This window comes from Eurypyga helias, unplaced genomic scaffold (assembly GCF_000690775.1).
Source record: "Eurypyga helias isolate BGI_N326 unplaced genomic scaffold, ASM69077v1 scaffold31275, whole genome shotgun sequence".
In the NCBI taxonomy this organism is placed as follows: domain Eukaryota; kingdom Metazoa; phylum Chordata; class Aves; order Eurypygiformes; family Eurypygidae; genus Eurypyga; species Eurypyga helias.
Window position 1 is genome coordinate 27,809 of NW_010251308.1, and position 19,758 is coordinate 47,566.

Below are 19,758 nucleotides of genomic sequence, written 5' to 3' on the forward strand. Positions count from 1 at the left end.
GTGGAGTCTCCTTCCCTGGAGACTTTCCAAAGCCCCTGGACTTGTTCCTGTGGGATCTACTCTGGGTGATCCTGCTCTGGCAGGGGGGTTGGACTAGATGATCTCTAGAGGTCCCTTCCAACCCTTACTGCTCTGAATCTGTGAAAATGTGCCATGCCTTTCTACAGCAAAAGAGAAGCTGAGTAAAAAAGATGAGAAAACTTAGGCTGTGGCCATCCAAAGCAAGTCAAGTCACATTTGTTCCCAGCAAAAAAGAGTACAGGTATATGGTGAAAGGCATGGAGAATGTAATTAGGAGTAGAAGAGGGATGCTGTAAATAAAGAGTCTATTTAATGTAATTGTTTGCTGCATATTCTGAAGTCGTTACACCCTTATTTACTGGAAAAAAAGCACAGTAATGTTGTTAACTTGGTTGTTATAGTGGAATAGTCTAAGAGTCTTTTCTTTTCCCCAGGTATCATGAATGGTTTTGTCAGGAGAACTGGATAAAAATGAAAGTTCTAAGTAGTTGACTCCTGCTCTTACTCTGTACAGAGTGTTTACTTCTGATGCTAAAAATACAGAAAGATAAGAAAACCTAATCTGACTTTTTAATCACAGGTCATATTTTGAGAGATTATATCCCTAGGAGGAAAAGCATCTTTTTTTTTTTTAAATTATTTTAAGTGTGACATTTCTTAGCTGGGTACAATTGAGAAGGAATATAATGTACAACATTCACAATGTCATTTTACAATAATTTTTTTTCTAAGTTTGCCCTTTAAAGGCTATCCAGACACGAGTGGAGAGCAACACCACTTGAATATCCCTCTTTAATTGACTGTCTGAGAGAGCTCTAAAAATAAACTTAGAGGTACTGTGGGAAGATGAAACTAGAGGACACGGTTTCATGTCCTGTCAAAAGCCAACAACCAGGCTGTGCTGTCTTTTACCATGAGATTCCTCATGTAAATAAAGAAAACTCAAAGAAAAGTTAGAATGTTAAGTTTGGGGAGTATCAAAATTAGAGAAGTCACTTTTCAAAGGATGAAAGATTGATCATGGCAGTTTTTATCTGACTTCTGTCTCTGTAAAAGGATGAAGCAGTACAGTGAGTCTAAGAGGCAGAGTGGAGTGGTTTCCTTATCCAGAGAAACAAGCTTGGCAGGGATATGTGTTTAAAAACGCTGTGTGGAAGTTAGTCATGTTTGAATGTTAGTGTTATAGTCTAGCAAGTACTGCACGTGGGTCGAGCATGGGGCTAATTAGTGACCTATCATCCCTGTTGGGGATCCAGATGTTCTTCACTAATAAACTCCAAGTCCTTTGCTCTTTTACTGCTGTCCTCTTCCAACTCACGAGGCTCAAATGTTTACTGCTAGGAGACTTCTCTCCTCAGCCTCGTGTTTGAAAGGGACTGAAGCAGGGCCCGAAAACTAAGTGGAGGGAAAGCTCTCCAGACCTCCAGTAGCTTGCTGGACTATAGTACTTAGCACTCAGGGAGTAATCAATCCCGTGCATTCTTGTTGTGTCAGTAGCTTCCTTCTGAGGACGTCATCTTTGGTAGTTGGCCCTGGATTTGCTTTTGGATTGGGAATAGCTCTTAGTGGCAAATAAAGTTAGTTTTAGTTTAATAGAAAGCTGAAAAACTATTTGTCAGGTTCGTCAATATCTTAAAAAAAAAAAAAAAAGCTGTTTTAGTGGCTACTCTGATTTTCAGGGTGTTTTTATCAACTGGCAGAAGAGAGTTGCAGCTTACTAAAACTTTCACATTATCTTTTCCAAATTGCAACCTCTAGCAAGGGACAACGCAATTTTTTTTTAAGCTCTTCACTCAGTGAATGTTGTTATACGTTTAAGAGGTTTTTTTTTTTCCCCCTGACCCAACGGAACGGAAAGTACAATGTGAATGACGTGGACAAGATGTGCCAAAAACGGGCCATCAAGAACACAGGGGTTGTAGTTGCTCAGAGCCGGAGGATAATCAAGGTATGAAAAAGTAGAAAGTGGGGTCTCACAGAGCACACGGTTCGTTGTTACCGTGATTCTTCACCCCAAAGTTTGGCACTTCCCTTTATGGAAACGGAAATACCCTGGGCGAGTGGCTCCGGAGCTGACCAGGGTGCTGACGGGCGGGCGGCGGCCGGGGCCCGGGCCGGCGGCTGCGGGACGCTCCGGCCAGCGGCACTGAAGGGCCCCCTGACCCATGGGGGGTCGCTGGGCCATGTGAGAAGCAGCACACATTGACCACTTTTCACGGGTAACGCTGCCTGGAGCAGGAGGTTGGCTAGATTACCCGGATTGTATGGTGCTAAAACCAAGGGAATCACCAAGTCGGTGAAAAAAGGTGTACCTTTATATGAAATGAGCTTTGTCCTGTGTTGCCTTTCAGTAGGGTAAACTGCACTACTAAGACTTTAGTCTCAGGTTCGGTTTGGTCCCTGAAGCCTAGCATCCCTGTTTTGCTGTGCTCTCTGCAGAGGAGCTAGCCCCAAACAAACTCTTGCATAGGCTAGCGACAAATTACACTCTTCTTGCTTTTGGGGGAACCTACACCCTTCTATGATGAAATGACACTTTTCCCCGTTTTAATTTTACATTGCTGTTTTATTGTTGATACAGAATATCAAATACTGGTATTGTTATGATTCAGATCAGTTTATGATAAGTTATTCAAACAAGTTCCTGAATTGCTCTCATGCCTTTATGTGAAAACACATTTTAAGGAGTTTTGTTTTCATTACTGGAAAAAATAAATACCTTATGGAAACTTCATCGATTCTGTAGTTGTCACAGCTTTCCCCCTCTGCTTCCCTGGCCTTCTAAACTTCTGTTTTCATAACCTTTAGACATGACATTAGATGACACTGCACTTTCCTCTAATTGCTTCCTTGTTTGGTAAACATTCATTTTTAAACAATTTGGTAGTCACTCATTATATGTAAATCCTATTATGCCACTATCTACCTTTTTTACTTTTCAGCAAGATCTTTTAACCTTGGCTCTACACTTCTGCGGAAAGACTGCCCTAAGGAAAGATAGTGCTTAAATGATGACCTATACCCTCACTTTACATGCAGTTCTTAAAATTCTTTGCTGTGTTTTCTTTGCATACTATTATTTGCTTTTCAGCTCTTACAGATAACTTTTCTTGTGTTACATGAGACAACGCACATGCCATCTAGGTTAGTGGATGAAAGATATGCTAAAGATGTAAGGTACAGATTGATGTAGGCTCCTGACCTGGCCCGAATACAATGGCTCTTTGGAGCTGGATATATTTATTGATTCCTCAAACTGTTTCTTATTTTTTAGCGTATTTTATGTATTGGGTTTGACTGTGTGCTGTGGGAGGGGGAAAAAAAAGGGATTGCTCACTTCTCTGGATTCATGCCATTGTTTCATACAGTTCAGCAGTGCATTTAAATGAACCCAGTGTATCTGTAAGATGATATTACATGCTAGATTTTTTAAAAATGTTTTTTCAGCAGCCCAATATCGTAGGGCTTTTTCATCCAATCACTACCCATTCTAAACATCTGAAATGTTTCCTAGCTAACCTTTCTCTGTTATTGTTCCCTTTGCTGTTTATCTACATTTACCTAATTGGAATCTGCGGGCATTGTCTGTTTTTTTACTTTAAGAAAGATTGTTAAATAAATGTATAACTGTATTGTGAAATATGGAATTTTCAAAGTTTAAAACTTGTCCTAAAATAGTTAGATATTTCCTTCTTATCTGTAAGTGAAGCTTTCTTAAGAGGCTTAATTTTTGTCATTAATAGAGAGAAAAAAAAAATATTTGCAAGTATTAAAGAGAGTCAGCAGTGCTTCCATGCTGCCGGAAGCCAATCTCGGTGTTTAAACTCCACTCAAACTCTAATTGCAAATTTCCTAGAGAGATCAATCCTTGCTAGTTGTCTTTGATGTCTTTTTAACTAGTGATTCTCAATAGACATCACTGATTCATTGGAACTGTTTAGAGGTAAAGCAAAGGCTAGGAACATTTTTTGATTAGCGCATCTTTTCCTTGCAAAAGCTCACTGTTTAATATACTAGCTAAAAGGAAGTGTATTGCTTTTAAGGCAGCCTAAAAAATAAAAGCCAAAGCTTTAAACTTTGGTATCTATCACATGATAACTAAATTCCTATTTTGTTGCCTGTATAAGTTGATTGATTTCCTTTGCTGCAGCTCCTTATTCCTATCAGTGGGATCAGAGGGCCCTCAGGAATTCATTCAGCCATTCCTTTGTTTAAGTGTTATTGTCTTTTATACAAGTACAATTGGAAGCTCTTTATATTTTTTTATGAGCTGAAACTAACCTTATTTATTGCATATACTGTGTTCTACTAATAAGATTTTAGAAAACTTTGTGTTTCTATAGGTGGATGAGCTTTTTAGTAAATCAACCACATATAGGCAGATGGGCCTGCTGACACCTTCTTCACAGTCCTCCTGCGTGCTGTCTTTCCTACCCCCACCCACGTTCAGTGCAGGCTTTTGTTGCGTTTCACAGCAGTTTATATTCTGCTCGTGCGATTGTAGAAACAACCATCCTGCGTCAGTTCTGCAGGGTTAGGATTGAGCTTAAAATGCTTAGGAACTGTGAGTTTGATTGTGCAGTGTTCCTGGCAGTAACCTCGCACGTACGTGAAACTGTGTTGAGAAATCCTTTGTAAAGCTGGGAAAATGAGCGAGTAGTACCCCTTCCTGAACAACAGTTGGTCTTGTGTTATTTCCACATGTTTTCCTATCTTTGCTGACTGTGTGTTGTCCCACGCTCTCACAAGAGAGTAATTCAACATGAGAGTATGTTGCCTACTTATTCCTACGCCAGGCAGAAGTAAGCAGATACCCTGCAATTTTCCCTGTTCTGTTTTGGTTTCAGCTTGTTACTGTTCTTCCATCCTGAAATCGCTGAGGGAGAAAGTACAGTCAGAGTTGGAGGACTTTGGCACTAGGCAGTCATGTGATTTGGTTTATGTCTACATTTCTCTAACTGGAATAGAATAGTTACTTACTTCCACATAAAATTCTGTGCAGAAAAGATAAAACGTGTGCCTATATACAGGAACTTCCTCATCTAGGAAATTGTATGCTGCAAAGCAGGAGATGAATTTAAAGGTTTATACTGCATTTTCCCAGGCCTGTAGAGTAACTCATTAAACTCTCATAAAATAGTAACTACTGCTGTTCTTTAACAGACATGCATGACGTTAAAAAAGCAGATTTTTCCCCTGAAGTGATGATTTGTGCTAACCCTTATTTCCATGAAACATCTAATCAAAACTCAAAAATGTTTCGATGCGCTTTTTTTGACTTAAGCTTAGAGCATTATATCAATGCAGCCCTGGTGCATACAGTTCGATATACTTAGCTTTTTTTTTTTTTCTGCTGCTTACACATGGAGCAGATTAAGAAAACAGGGAAAAAGTGAAGGGTAGGCAAACTGTTCAAAAGCAGCATCTGAAGGTTAGGTCTCTAAGCCCAAAAGCTACAGGGTTGCTGCTGAGCATCTGGTGCGGTTGAATACTAAACAACCTCTCAATACCTGGTGTGTCTGAGTGTCTTTCTGCCATCGAGTGCCAGTGCACCGGGAGCTGAATTGCTGCCGGGTGTGTAAATGCTGCACAGTGCCAGCATAAAAGTCTGCGCCAGTTGAAATCTAAGTGGGAGGGTGTTGCGTGCCTACCTCTGGAGGTACTGGCAGAGCACAGCAGGGCTGAGAATCCCACACGATGGATGATGCTTTCCTCTAAGCTCGTCATGGCATCTGGTGATGTCAAGTGATCAGCTAAAAGGAAGGATTTGCTGAGTGTTTCTGTGGCTGTTGGCAGAGTTCAGGGGTTTGACCTATGAATCAAAGTTTATCCTTCTTATCACACAGGATTAAAAAATAAAAAAAAAATCAAGTGAGTTACTCAAAGGTATGAAAAGGTGGTTAGGGAAGCCAACAAAGACAGTTATTTACAAATTCTGGTCAAGCTGTTTTCGGGGAATTTGTACATTATTTTTCAATTTTGCGCGCTTTACATGGAATTGGGTTGCTCTATGGTACATCAGAATGCAGCTATTTGGATGGAAGCCTCCCAGTTGCGGGAATGTTGGAGGCTGTAACATCTTCCAGAATAAGAGACACCCTCCCCACCCCTAGTAGGCCAAATTCCTTTTTTTAATCAATCATGCAACATTATTTCCTTTGTATCATTTTTAATCCAAAATTTGGGGTCCTAGTGCGTTGGAGGTCATAAAGTTCGGATTCAGAAATCTTCCAGAACTCTGGAATTTCCCACCCATGAATGTTTGTTTGTCTTATAAAGGAGAAGTCCCTTCACATTCTTAGAGCATTCGTTGTTTAAAATACTGTTTATGATAGAACACCAATAGTCTGTTTTCTAAAGTAAACCGTTACAATCTCCAAGTGTGATTTTTTTTCTTCCTCCTTTGTCATCTCTCCACACTGTGCTATCCTGGCTGTATGAAGGCTGATTCCATTGAATGAAATGCCACAGTAGCAATTTGAAATGTTCTTTTAATTCACGGCAAGTACTCACTTACAGTGACTTCACGCTGGGTGGAAAGCTATTAGAGAGCACAGCGTTTTGAAGTCCCTGCTTAAAGTACGGGTTGAACTAAAAGTGACTGCCAGCTGCTTACTGGTACTCCCTGGTTTTGTGAATATGCAGGGATGTTGCAAAGCGTTCTCTCTTTCGTGTGTGGTTGCTCTGCAGTTAATATCCCAGGTATCCTTTTGGATATGAGGTTTCCTGCAGCCGCAGAGGAATGCGTTCAGTCTCCTAAGTGGTCTTTTGCAGCCCTGTGTCCCTGTATAAATATTTCATGAGATATTAATCTCATTAAAAACAATACTGCCTGAAGCACATACTTGTGACGAGCACAAAGTTCACACGAGCTCGAATGTTTAATTCCACTTCAATCCTTGATAAAGACACTGCTGTCAGGGCTGAGACATGGGGGACTTTTTACAAGGGCCTGTAGTGACAGGACCAGGGGTAATGGGTTTAAACTGAAAGTGGGGAGGTTTAGATTGGATATCAGGAAGAAGTTCTTCCCGGAGAGGGTGGGGAGGCACTGGCACAGGTTGCCCAGAGAAGCTGTGGATGCCCCATCCCTGGAAGTGTTCAAGGCCAGGCTGGATGAGGCTTGGAGCAACCTGGTCTAGTGGAAGGTGTCCCTGCCCATGGCAGGGGGGTTGGAACTGGGTGGTCTTTAAGGTCCCTTCCAACTCAAACCATTCTATGATTCTATTACAGAGCGGTCTGCCCCACCTGGACCACTTCTCTTTTGTGCAAGCAGCGAGCTTCAGGTTTCAAAATCTGTTAGTTGGCAGTGCCTCTGTGCAGCAGGGAAACTATTAAAAAAACCAAAGAAGGTAGCTGGAGGTTCATTTAAGATCTCTTATCTCCTAGAGGGATTTCATAGTTGGTCACTGTCACATTTTCTTCCTCTGATAATTGTTTTGTAATCAAATACTGGGGTTTGGGAGTATCGGTCTCCAGAATTCAAAAACCATGCTCATATTTTTTATTGATAGTCATAATTCTCATACACAAGAAGGGCAGTGTGCTTCCTACCTGGGATCAGTTTTGCAGGGGCTCCATTCAGATCTGTTCCCCAAAATGACTGTAAGTACACTTATACGTAGTCCTCTCTTTTGTGACAGCATTACCATTGCTTACCAGTTCATGCATTATTTCTCATATGGGTGGAATCTAGAGAATTTTGTACGAGTCAGAGCTAACACACTCATTTAGAAAGTCTCACTGGAACATACATTGTGATTCTGACAAGTTTTGCACATCCGAAATACAGCTTTCAACAGGTTCACTAATGTGCTTCTGTAATAGCTTTGCGTGAACACAAAACAATTTAGGAATGATATGGCATTCAGTAAATCTGCCAGTAAAGTATCAGTGTGGTTTCTTAATATGTTCAAATGAGCATCTTCCAGCCCACAACATGTGCTCAAGGTTTGTGATACAGAAAAGATTTTCTCCCTTTCTAGCGCTTGTACACAGACACTTCTATTCTAATCCATGTTTCTGCTGTTTCTCTATGCAGAAATGAGTTATAAATTATTGTTAAAATTTTAGATGCATTTCAAACCTTGTGCGGTTATTTGAGCCAGTGACTCAGACAGAAAGGCCCGGCTGAAAATGGGTGTATGGTAGAAAACGTCTGAAGTTACGAATTGCTAAGTGCAAAACCTTTTAGATGACAATACACCCAATTTTAAAGGAAATCTTAGTGAAAAAGAAAGTCCACCTTTTCTTTTTCAAAAATTACGGTTTTCACTAAGAAAACCCAACCCCAAACCCTAAACCTAGGCATTTTTTGGTGAAAACAGTCATTTTCCAAGAAGATAACAATTACTGCTGAAGGATGGAAAGAAGAACGTCAGCTGTCTCGCTGTAGTGGCACAGTGTGGGCGGTGGGCTCAAACGCCCTCTCTCTTTTAGGAGGGGCAGCTCCTCCTGACCTCGTTATCTTGCCATCAGTAGTTTCTCCCTGCTCTGAGCTCCTGTGCCAGGGTTAGGGCAGGACTGGCGCAGTTTGGCAGAGAGGAGCGGGTGAGATGCAGGGAACCACAGCTGCCCTCCACGTCCCCCTGTAGAGAGTATGCCGTCCCTGACACTGATGTTTTTTGGAAGTTGGTTGTCATCAAGCTGTCATGGCTTGACAGCTCTGTAGGAGGAACAAAAGGCCCATCAGACTGAAGATGATTTGTAAACAATGAAGAAGGAGCATTTGCCACTGAGCTATGTCTGACAGTGTAAAAACCAATGCCACGTTACCTGTGGCTGACAACACAGACAGGTATCCTTTAAAGTGTCAGCTGCTTCCTAATGCAAAGATGCAAGAAAATGTTTTATTAAGAGCTGAATTCGGCTTCTCGTTAACTCTCGGGGTTTTGCTGGCTCCTTAGGAAAATCTGAAGAATAACATCCTTCTCGTCAGGATGCTGCCTTCTCTAAAGGAACAGTAAAATCGCAGCATCTCGTGTAAATTCAAAATGCTTATTTTAAAAAAAATACATTCTGTTACCAGCATTTCAATGTTTTTGACATCTTCAGCATTAAATCAGAGGCTGAATACTATAATTTTTCCTGTTTTCCCAGTAAGAACTTGGCTGCTGATTAAAGTCTTTGGCAGGGAGTGGGCAAAAATGAATGCATTAACAACCTAACAATGAAATCAAAGTGAATTAGAGTAGCATTATCTAAAATAAATTATATTTTTGTAGTACTGTGTAATGTTCTTTTAACTGATGACAATGATTTATTTCTACTTAGATGAATGATGAAACTAATCAGTGAATTGCTGGATAGATGCTCTGTTAAATTAGTCCCATATTCAATTGGGAGTCTTTTAATCTATTGCTTTGTGTCCTTATTTGTCATTGAATTCACAGGGGGATGTGCAGGTTCTTCTTTCCTTTACATGACTATGAACTAGAACATCTTCATTGATTATCAGTGGAGTTTCATTGTCTTAAACCATGGCAACTGAGACAATGGGGCCTGTGTGTCTTTGGTTTTGCTTGGAAAGGCCTTTTTAAAACCACCTTAGGAAATCCTTTTAAAAATTATTTGAAACTTTTAAAGGGAATTCATCCCGCTTATTTCCAATATGCAGGGTGTTTTTAGTTATTTGCAAATTCTGTGGTAACAACTGCTTAAAAATGGAGGTGAGTTGGTCATTGATTTTTACATTTTCTCTGTTGCAGTAGATGAACTGATACTGTGCTAATTTTTTCTAGTCCACCCTTAAGAATCTGGCATTCATTAAAATTTTATGAATGAAGAAAATATCAAATGTGTTGACAATGAAAACAACAGAAGCTAATGTTAATGGAAGTGCTTTTGTTGTAACTCTACAGTCCAGAGCCAACATTTTTCAGGCCAGCTCACAATTCACAGGAGAAAAACAACTGAGCTTTTTGTGAGAATTTAGCATAAATGGCAGCTGGGTCCCCACAATGTGAGAACTTGTAGGCTCTTAGCTATGAACTGACAATTTGCTTAGCAAAGAGTTAGGCTGTGGGAAGTAAAGAAGGAAAGCACAAGGTTGTTGTAAGCCCTGTGAAACGTATTTTGCTGGTAATAGAAACTTAAGAACAAACTTGGGGTTACTATGTAGTATTATCTCAAAAAAGCACCATCACCTTAAAAATGTAACACTCTTGATTGAAAATTGCCTCCTACTGAGATTACAAGCAATGCCCAAGTCTGTTTCACAAAAAAGTAAAGGCAGTGTAGTTCTGGAGCAAGTTGTAGCATTCTTCTAACCCTTCAACCCCAGCATTCAAATACTCTGAAGGCAGATCTTGCACACCATGAAGTTAATGTTAAGACCACTTCGCATGGGGAAACAAATTATTATTGAAATCAATTTCTATGTTTTTTTACACTTAGAGCAAAAAAATAACTTAAGGTTTTGGTATGATTAAATATTAAATTCAACCTTAAATCCACAGTGCGTACCCTGACAAGCCAGCAATAGGAACAGCTAGATGAAAAGCAGAAAGCTAGTAACAAGCTGCGTAATTCTGCTGCGTGTCAGGGCTGGAAACACCTTTTGGTTAATTGTGTTACTATTTTGTTTAAGCTGTTTTGCACCTCCTGTTTTGGGCAGCCCAAAGGAAGGAATCAGCTGAATGCTTATGGGAAGTTGCAGAATGATTCCCACAGCATTTTGGCTTTCAAGAGCCTCTAAGAGCCTTTATCTGAGCTCCCTGCCTCATGAGCATCCTTTGGATGTGGAGAGGAGGGAAGCGTGCCACCACACTAACGTCCTGCAGCGGGTTGGGTGTGCTGCTGCCTGCTAGATTTCAGGATGGTGATTTCCTAATGATTTCAAATCCCAGGAGCCTGTTCCTTTGAAAGAAGGAAAAGAAAAATGCCTTTTGTAGAGCGAAAAAGGAGCCATGTTTCATCATTGCTTATAGGCAACGCTTGCGTTTAAGACTTGTGGGATTTGTGTATGACCAGGCACTTTGTTTGGAGAAAGAGGCTCAGGGCAGAGTTCCTGGAATGCCGCTGCAGTCTCAGCAGTAATACAGGTCTGTGATTTAAACGTTAGAAGAATAGTCATGCGGAAGATGACAAATGCAGGTTTCTCTCAGGTCATCCTGAGCAATGATCATTAAGCGCAAAGCAGCTGAAATCCTGCCAAGCAGCGGGGACGCTAAATCCTTAGTCTTTTGCATAATGTCTGTAGAAAGTTTGTAAGTATGGTCTTCTGGAAAATGTATCCATTGGACATTTTAAGCTGACATGTAGACTCTGTCCAATGTCTGTGCCATGTCCTGCATTTTCAGTACTTTGCTGGGGTTAGGCAAAAGCTTCTGTGGGCTCTTGTGGGCATGGTGGCTTTTCACCAAGAACTGTGTTCAGCCTGGTTTTCCTCCTGTGTCCATTGAGTGAGTGGATTTCTCTGCAGTTTAGGCAGATGGAAAACCACCGTGCTGATTTTATCTGCCCCTTCTACTTTCCTTTGCCTCGCTCAAATCACCCTGGCAGCCCTGATCTTGTTCTTTTGTTTCTTGGACCCTCTGAAAGACAAGAGTTTCAAAGCTTCACATGCTTTTGGAAACAAAAATGTGTATGCAAATGACAACTAATACTACCGTCTTTGAGCATAAGAGGATATCAGCCTCCCTTTAAGGACAGCAATATCAAAGGCTCTTTGCAACTCACAGAATTTTGAAGCATTTAGTAACTCCTAAATGTTTATTTTGGGGATCTAAAGCCTCTCAACATATACTAGAGCCAGAGAATTTATGTGACAGTATGCACAACTCTTAAAAGAAAGAGTTAATGGCTGCTACCTTTGTCTGTGATTTGTCACAGCCCTGCCTTTGTATAATTAGCTGTCTTGGAAGGAGCTTTGATATATCTTGAATAAGAAAGGTACTGTTATTTGTAAAACATCTCCTCTACATTTCCTCTGATCCCCTCCCCCACTTTACTGAATCTGTGAGCTCTCATTTGGTCTGGGTCACCTCGGAGATGAGATGTCATTGGAATTTCAAGATACGCTCCTAGTTCAATAACTGTGTAAATTAAGAAACGTTCTTGGGAAGGCAGATGCAGGACCAGAAGGCAGCTGCAGACTTAGTCTTGCTCCGCTGTGCTATCACTGGACTTCTAATGGTGGCTGGGCCTCAGGAAGCTGAAATTTATTTTTCTGCTTTAGCATATCTTAATCCAGAATTAGGATAAGCAAAACGCTTTAATGTTTTTCATTAGAAAGCGGGGTGTGGCTTTATACTAGCTGAATGGAATCTAGTTGCCTGAGAAAAGAAGATAAAGCAAATAAACCTAAGGAAGAAAAGAAGTGAGAGAGTAGCACTAAGTCCTGACAAACACAGAGTTTGTGCTATAACGCTGGGTCTGTTTTCTGGGCTGTGTGCGCCGTTGCGGTGCCTGCTGAATACGTGAGGCAACGTTAGACCTCGCTCTGGACGTGTAAGTGAGGCCAAGTGCTGCCACCGCCGTTCTGCCTTGTCCTCCCGGAGAGGAGAATTCTTTTGCGATGCTGCATCCTGTCACCATGGCATCTGCATTCTTGGAGACCTGTGCAGTAACTTCTGTCACTACTGCAAAGTCAGGTTTTGACAGGTTTGATAAATAAAAAAGTCCCTGAACAATTTTTTTTTTTTGCACGAGGAGAATATTAACTCTTGTCTTGTGGACACATTCCATTCCGTAACTAAATCACGCTGCTTTAGATTCACATGCCTTTTCAACACCTTTGTTGTTTTCAGTATGTGCTGGGCTACACTGATGCACTGCGCAGCTGTTTAAAGGACTGTCTCAACCTCGCTAAAGGTGAAGACTTGAGCCTGGCAGGAAGGTGTCCCACCTGTAGTTCTGGGATCCTCTGGAACGCCGAAGACTATACAGATGTAATTTACTACCGTGTTTGGTGCATAGGATAGCATGACGATTTGACCTTGTGCTTTCATGCTCTACTAAGTGGCTACAACAGCTCCTTAGTTAAAATGGTCCCCTTCTAATTTTGATTTATGCTGTGCCTGAGCAGCTGGGTGTTTAAGGAGCTGCTGTCACACTCTAAATACCTTTGCCTTAGGCTTTGGAGCGACCCGTCCCAGCGACACAACCGTGGAGGGAGCCAGGGTGACTCCTGATTCCCAGTGCCCTTCTGTCATCACCTCGTTTCCCGTTCCTTCCTTCCTTTATTCCCCAGAGCTGTCTTTTGTGTATCAGCTCAGGAAGGTCACTTTCAGGGATTTTCTTTTTTAATTTTCTTTTTTTTTCCTGGTTGTCTTATTTCCCCTGTGTCCTTGCAGGTTGTCTAGAAGGCTCGTTCTGACCTGGCTACGTGGCTTGGCAGGGCTTTGGGCAGTTTTGGTTTTGCAGAGACGTTGTTACCTTCTGTCGCGTCCTGGTTTGGGGAATGGGGATAAGAACTGTCCTACATCTCCTTCCCAGCTAATTTCTGTACTTTTTTTTTTTTTTTTCCCCCCCTCTAGCTCCTAATTTTCCCTTTTCTTTCATCACTTTAAGCCCTGCCAGCTCCCTGGGTTCTCCAGGAGTGGCTGCTACAAAGATGCGTGTGTTCTCCTCTGTAAAACCGGTCCTTGTTTTGTGTTGCTAGGCTACTCCCTTCCAGCTGCCACTGAAGAAATGCTCCGTGGTAGGAAACGGTGGGATCCTGAAAAAGAGCGGCTGCGGCAAACGAATAGATCAAGCAGATTTTGTCATGCGGTAAGACAGAAACCTCAATGACACATTGTCTCCCCTCCCCCCTCCTAAGGCTGGGACTTTTCAGAGCCTTTCGGTGGCGATTGCTCAAATATAATTTGCCTTGTTTCTCCCCCACCCCTTTGCAGGGTGCTTTACACAAGTGATTTGGGTAGGAGTGTGAGGAGAGGCAAAAAAGAGACTTTTGCTTGGCTGCTGCAAATGTCCGTGCAGTGTGGGGGTGGTCTGGAGATGGAGGGGTTAAACTGTGACAGATTGTGCGACATCACGGAGGGGTACTGGAGAACTGCTTTTCTCTTGAATTACGCAGTGCCAGGCAGGGTCTCATCCTGCGCTGTCCCTCTGCAGCTCGAAACGCTGTCACACGCAACCCGCTGAGCTCGAGTAGGTGCTGAGTTATGGTGCAAGGCTCAAGAAGCACGTTGGAACAAGCTAAAGTGATCCTGTGTTTTTCTTCCCTCAAGACTGATTTCTGGCTGACTGAGGAAAGGCTAAACCTCTTTCCTTGATACTGTTTTTTTGGGATTCCTCACATTTCCTTTCCCTCCGGCCTTCCTGAAGTTGTAGGAACCTGTCAGGAGGAATGTTGAACCAGCTACTACTTTCATGATTGAGTTTGGCACTTACTAGGTCTGCATTCTTTAAGGAAGAAAGACAGAAATTAGTTCCTCCCTGTTAAACATGCACAAGAAAAGCATTGTGAGGGAGAAATGGAGGAATGCTCCCAAAGAGTTTCTTTGGGTTTTGAAGTGGATGCATAATGAACACCCACTTTAGCAGGTCTGCTTATTAGGTCCTGATGGCTTATTATAAAACCATACACCTTTGCTGCAAACAGAACAGTATTACTGTAATTTCTGGTTTGCATCTCAAAGACCAAAAATGCCCTCAGCGTTAAAGCACAGAAATACAACGAACTAAAGGCAAAAGGAAATGTATACTTAGAGCATTCACAGAAGAGAAGACGTAAGGCTCAGGGGGAGAGAGGCAATGTGCTGATTGCCATCACTGCAGAGCTCCTTAGGTGTTCCATAGACTGAATATAAGAAACTGCAGGATAGATGCCATGGTAGTATTATCTAGATGCAATGGGAAATTGAAATGCTGTAGGAGCAATCGGTTTCAAAACCAATAGAAACTTTATTTAAAAAACCAGTGGTTGTTGTAGCTTGATGAGAAAAATCCTTTTCTCTCCAGGGAGGGCAAAGCAACCATTATCAGTACAGAACTTATTTTGAATTGGAAATAAGTGATAGGGAAAAATCCTGCAAAAAATCCCAGTACCTGCCTGCAGGCTGTATTGTATTAGTGATGTGCAGCCATATTTATGGAAAATGTTTCAGTATTTTTGGGTTAGAAGCTTATATACCAATGGGAGAAAACATTTTTATAGCAGGTGGAAGACAGGATTTAGTTGATCTTTTCTAAAGCTGATTTCTATAATCTGGAAGCTGAGAGAGAAAGAGCACCATAATGAGTTGCATAACACGTTTCATTTTTTTTGAAAAAAGACATTTTGTAATAAATTTAACCTATTTCTGCAGTGTGCAATATCATGCCAGGGTTTGCCCTTGTTCTTTTCTTCCATTCACATGGTTTTTGGTTTCACCTAAGGGTTTTTCCCTAAGCTCTGCCATATGACTGCAGCCATCTTCTCTGATACGTTGTAATCACTAAGGTTAATGAATGGATTTAAACTCCTCTTGTTTCTGAGCATCTTTTACAAACACAGTTGTACCAACACAGAGATTAAAAGAGCAGCAGTTTTCAGCCCCTAAGGCATAGCACACTGCATCTGCAGTGATAAAGGTGCATGGCATATGGTCTACATGTTTAGGTAGTGGGGTTATAATAGGCTCTTCTTCTGATACCTGGCTGGTTTTCAAGTTTATAATGCTTATTTCTAAGCAAAATTTTTGATTTGCCCTTTCCCTTCCTGCTAACGCTTATTCTAAGAGAGAAGTGTTGGATACTAAAGCCTAAGCAATGTTTTTGTTTGTATTGTGACAGAAGAGACATGTTTTCTTGGCATTATGTTTTGAAGGAATATTTCTACGTCTCTCAATTCTCCCTTTCCCCCGACCACTTTCCGTGGCTCTGCTGAGGTTTGTACATCTCCCAGAGAGAGAGTTTCTCTCTGTAAAATAGCAGGGGATTGCAGGGAGTTTCCGCCAAATACGGTGACACTTAGGGTCTTGTAGACAAGCCCAGAGAAACATGGCTTTCAGTTGCCTCATGCAGTTGTTCTCTTGACGTCGGCCAAGGTGCCACAAAGGAATAAAAATGAATGTGTGCAATTACATACTAAATTCAGGTTAGTCACTAGTGTTTAGTATATGTGCCTATATAACCTTCTAAAATATAGTCATGTGGCATCTACCAAATGCACATGCATCAACCAAGTTGCCTGGGTTCTCTTGCACCTTTGGGACATGGACTTCTGTCTGGGCCAAACCCCGACGGGCCGTTTCTGCCCGGTGAGGGTTGAAGGATCCCTCTCATCTTACCCATGCAGATTTTTCTACCTATTGAGTTGGAAGGTCTCAGATGTGAAAAAGGCACACACAGACTGCTGGGTCTAAGTCTCCTATGTAAAAGACCAATATCTTCCATTTTTCCAGTTATGCTCATGTCAAAAATGCTGGCCTGAAACAGTGTCCTAGTGCTTCCTTCTTTCCTGCATGTTCACGTGCTTACTCGAGGGTAAGTTAATTAAAAGACCCTTCTTAGGATGAATCTTTTGTCTCTTGATGTGGTCCTGCTCTGCGCAATACTCTTCACTCTGCTGACCTGTTTAAGAAATAATCTGAAAGGCCAAGAAGTTTCTGTCGACCAACTGATTTCTTACTGAGTTCCCTTGGGATAGTCAGGCCATTTCTTAATATTTCATGCAGAACAAGCTGGGAATGAGACTTACTGATGAAAGGAATTAGATGTGTTTAAATAATACATCTGGGACTGGCTTATGAAAGAAATTTCATTATTGAGATGTTAAGATGATAAAAACCAGGGAGAGATCTTGGTCCTTCATAGTGCTTTTAAATAAATTTCAACCAAACAGGGCTTCTTAAAAGCTTGCCCTGTGAGTTTGTATTTTTTTAAATCAGAGAGCATTAAACTAATCTGCCAGAGGTCATTCATGCCATCTCTCTGCTCTGAGGCAAATCACCTATATACCTTGCTTCACAAATATTTCTTTGACCTGCCGTTAAATACTGCCACTGAGAGGGTTTCTACAACCCTCCAAATAGGATTAATCTAATTCATATGTATCCTGCCCAGTGCAGGTGCAGGAAGCAACCTATTGCTGCCTTTTTTTATATTTTGTTTTATATAAATCTTTCTTGGTTTTTAAGGTTTTATCACTCGTTATGTCTCAGAATTAAACTTCCCTTATGCTTCTAGTCTTCCTTTTTTCTTTTTTGCTTCTCAACGATTCCATTTTCTGAAATCTCTTACTCAGATTCTTCCTTCTGACTTTTTTTTTAAGTTGTCTAGGTTCTTTTAAGTCATGGTAGACCAAACTAAAAGCTGTTTCCTACCTGAGATCTCAATACATTGTGCACATGTTAACAAGTGTAGTCATGAAAAGGAGAAAACCTTCCTGGAGATTTTATTTTTCTTGGTGAATGTGGTTGAATTAATCTACATTCCATATAGGTGGGACTTTGCTGTCCTCCTTGGCATTTCCTGGTGATGTGAATGTCAGAATATGGTTTTCAGAGCTGGGACTTACATGCAAATAGATGCAGATATAGCTCTACTATGTTTTTTTTCTTAAGGAATGTGGGATGGTTTCCATTAACCAAAATTGCAGAGAGTACATGGTGTGCGCACTAGTGCCCTCTCTAAGACCTGCAGCAAGGGAACCCAACAAAGGTATGGGGAGGAGAAGTCGTGAACATGAAACAACTCTGCGCCGCTGCTGCCTGCCCTCTTCCAGCGCTGGGGCCTCGTCCTCGTGAGGGTGGTTGTCTGCAGAGCTGCAAGCCACCACGGGCTGCTGGACCCTCTTCTCTAGGGTCGGCATTTGCTGAGCACGCGCTTTTGCTGGGAGCAGGAAGAGGCAGGAGCTGGTGCCCGAGCGTGCCCCTCGCCTTTCCATACCTTGTGCGCTCCGTCTCTGTGCTGCGCGTTTTCCAGCATGCTGCAGAAAAACAAGGGAAACAGCATGTGCAAATGGGGGTGTCTTGATTCGATGGTTGAATTTAAAAATTGGAGGGCAAGTTTGCTTATGGTAGAGCCCAAAAACTTTTTTATTAAAAAAAAAATACAAACCTAACAAAACTCTGTAGCATAGACAACCAAAAAGTCTTTTTCTGAAAAAAATCCGAATTCTGCTTGTCTCTGAGAATCCTGGTTTCATTTTTTTGTCCTGTCACTGCAGACCCTTTTTACAAGGTAAAGAGGTAATGGTTTTAAACTGAAAGTGGGGAGGTTTAGATTGGATATCTGAAAGAAGTTCTTCCTGGAGAGGGTGGGGAGGTACTGGCAGAGGTTGCCCAGAGAAGCTGTGGATGCCCCATCCCTGGAAGTGTCCAAGGCCAGGCTGGATGAGGCTTGGAGCAACCTGGTCTAGTGGAAGGTGTCCCTGCCCATGGCAGGGGGGTTGGAACTGGATAGTCTTTAAGGTCCCTTCCAACTCAAACCATTCTGTGATTCTATGTTTTTTGCCTTGTAAGCATTAAAAATACTGTTCATATCTTTGATTTTAAAAGTTGGAGAAATTTGAAATAAATGTTTTTACACCAGTTTTTGGTGTAATTTCTATGCACTGAGGAGGTTTCTCCAGACAATTTCTGGAGCAGTGCATAGGCTTGGATACAGCTTGAATGTGTTTTCATCTTTATCTACTGTGCCTTACTTCTTCTCCTGGGTCTTTACCATGGGCTGTTTAGGACTATTCACTGCATGGAAGTTTCTATCTACTTCTCTTTTCTGGAGTCTTGGCTCTCTGCTTTCCAAAGTAAATTTCTCAGCCACTTTCTCTTTATTACGTTTTCACCCTGCTCACCAGAACAAGGCTGTGAGCGGAACAGAGATGCACATATTTAAATAGACGCTTAAAATTTTTCTCTGCCTTTCTTGGTAAATTTTGTACGCTGAAGATACCCTGCAGTGTAATATTAAAAATGCCAGTCACCCATTGTTGCAAGATGTGTAACGCTTGTAATGCCACAGAGTGGTGACACTCTGGAGCCTGATACTAGTGAACAAGGCAGAACAGAGTGAAAAGCAGAACTTTAGGAGAGTTTGGAAACAAAAGCCTTTGCTATAGATAGTAACGTCCTCTTCTACAGCCTTTCAGCCTGTCAGAGAAGCCAAGTCTGTCTTTACTTTTGCTTAATAGTTACATAAGATCACCTCAGCAAAAGGTTTTATTTCTACATTTCCCCACCATCTGGTACAAAAATGTCTTATTGTGCTTATAGGAGTAATACAAAAAGGAACATTTGTGGCTTGGTCTAGTATTTATACAGCACTTTCACATTTTCCAACAGATTGCTTTGTTTAAAAAAACCCAACAAACACCTGCAAACTTTGAGACTAAAAAAAAGACTGAGATTGAAGCCTGTCAATCCTGAATGTAATTTAAAATCTTGACTGTCTCTCTGTGCACAGGTGCAACCTTCCTCCTCTATCCAGTGAATACAGCAAGGACGTTGGATTGAAAACCCAGCTGGTGACTGCAAATCCCAGTATAATACAGAAAAGGTAGAGAGCATATTGTTCCTTCTCTGGTCGGGGGAAACAAAAAGAGCATCTGCTTCATCTGTGTTATAGATATCAGTGCATCAGAGTTATGTTCTTTATGATCTTCTGATTCTGGAAAAGGATCTGGAAAAGACGAAACAGGCAATGATTTGGTGCTAGGTGAAATAATCCAAGACTAAATCCCTGATCCTTTCACTGTAAGCAGAGAAAATAAGGGAGGCTGGCTTCTTACAGAGCTATTTCTTTTCCCATAGTCCCCCCAGAGCTTCCAGCTCCCTCCTGTTACCATGTGGTGGGCACGTGCCGGAGGTG

The 19,758-nt window shown here is 41.6% G+C and overlaps 1 protein-coding gene across 1 annotated transcript in view; it reads left to right on the plus strand.

Annotated features, from left to right (window-relative positions):
* Window positions 1-19,446, plus strand: part of LOC104509905 (alpha-N-acetylneuraminide alpha-2,8-sialyltransferase-like) — a gene marked incomplete at both ends in the record, with an annotated part of 41,180 nt that extends 21,734 nt beyond the window's left edge. Inside the window, 2 exons of the mRNA XM_010151999.1 lie at window positions 13,625-13,734; window positions 19,354-19,446. Coding sequence (XP_010150301.1) covers window positions 13,625-13,734; window positions 19,354-19,446 — 203 coding nt within the window. The remainder of the gene's footprint in view (window positions 1-13,624; window positions 13,735-19,353) is intronic.
* Between the last annotated feature and the right edge of the window lie 312 nt (window positions 19,447-19,758).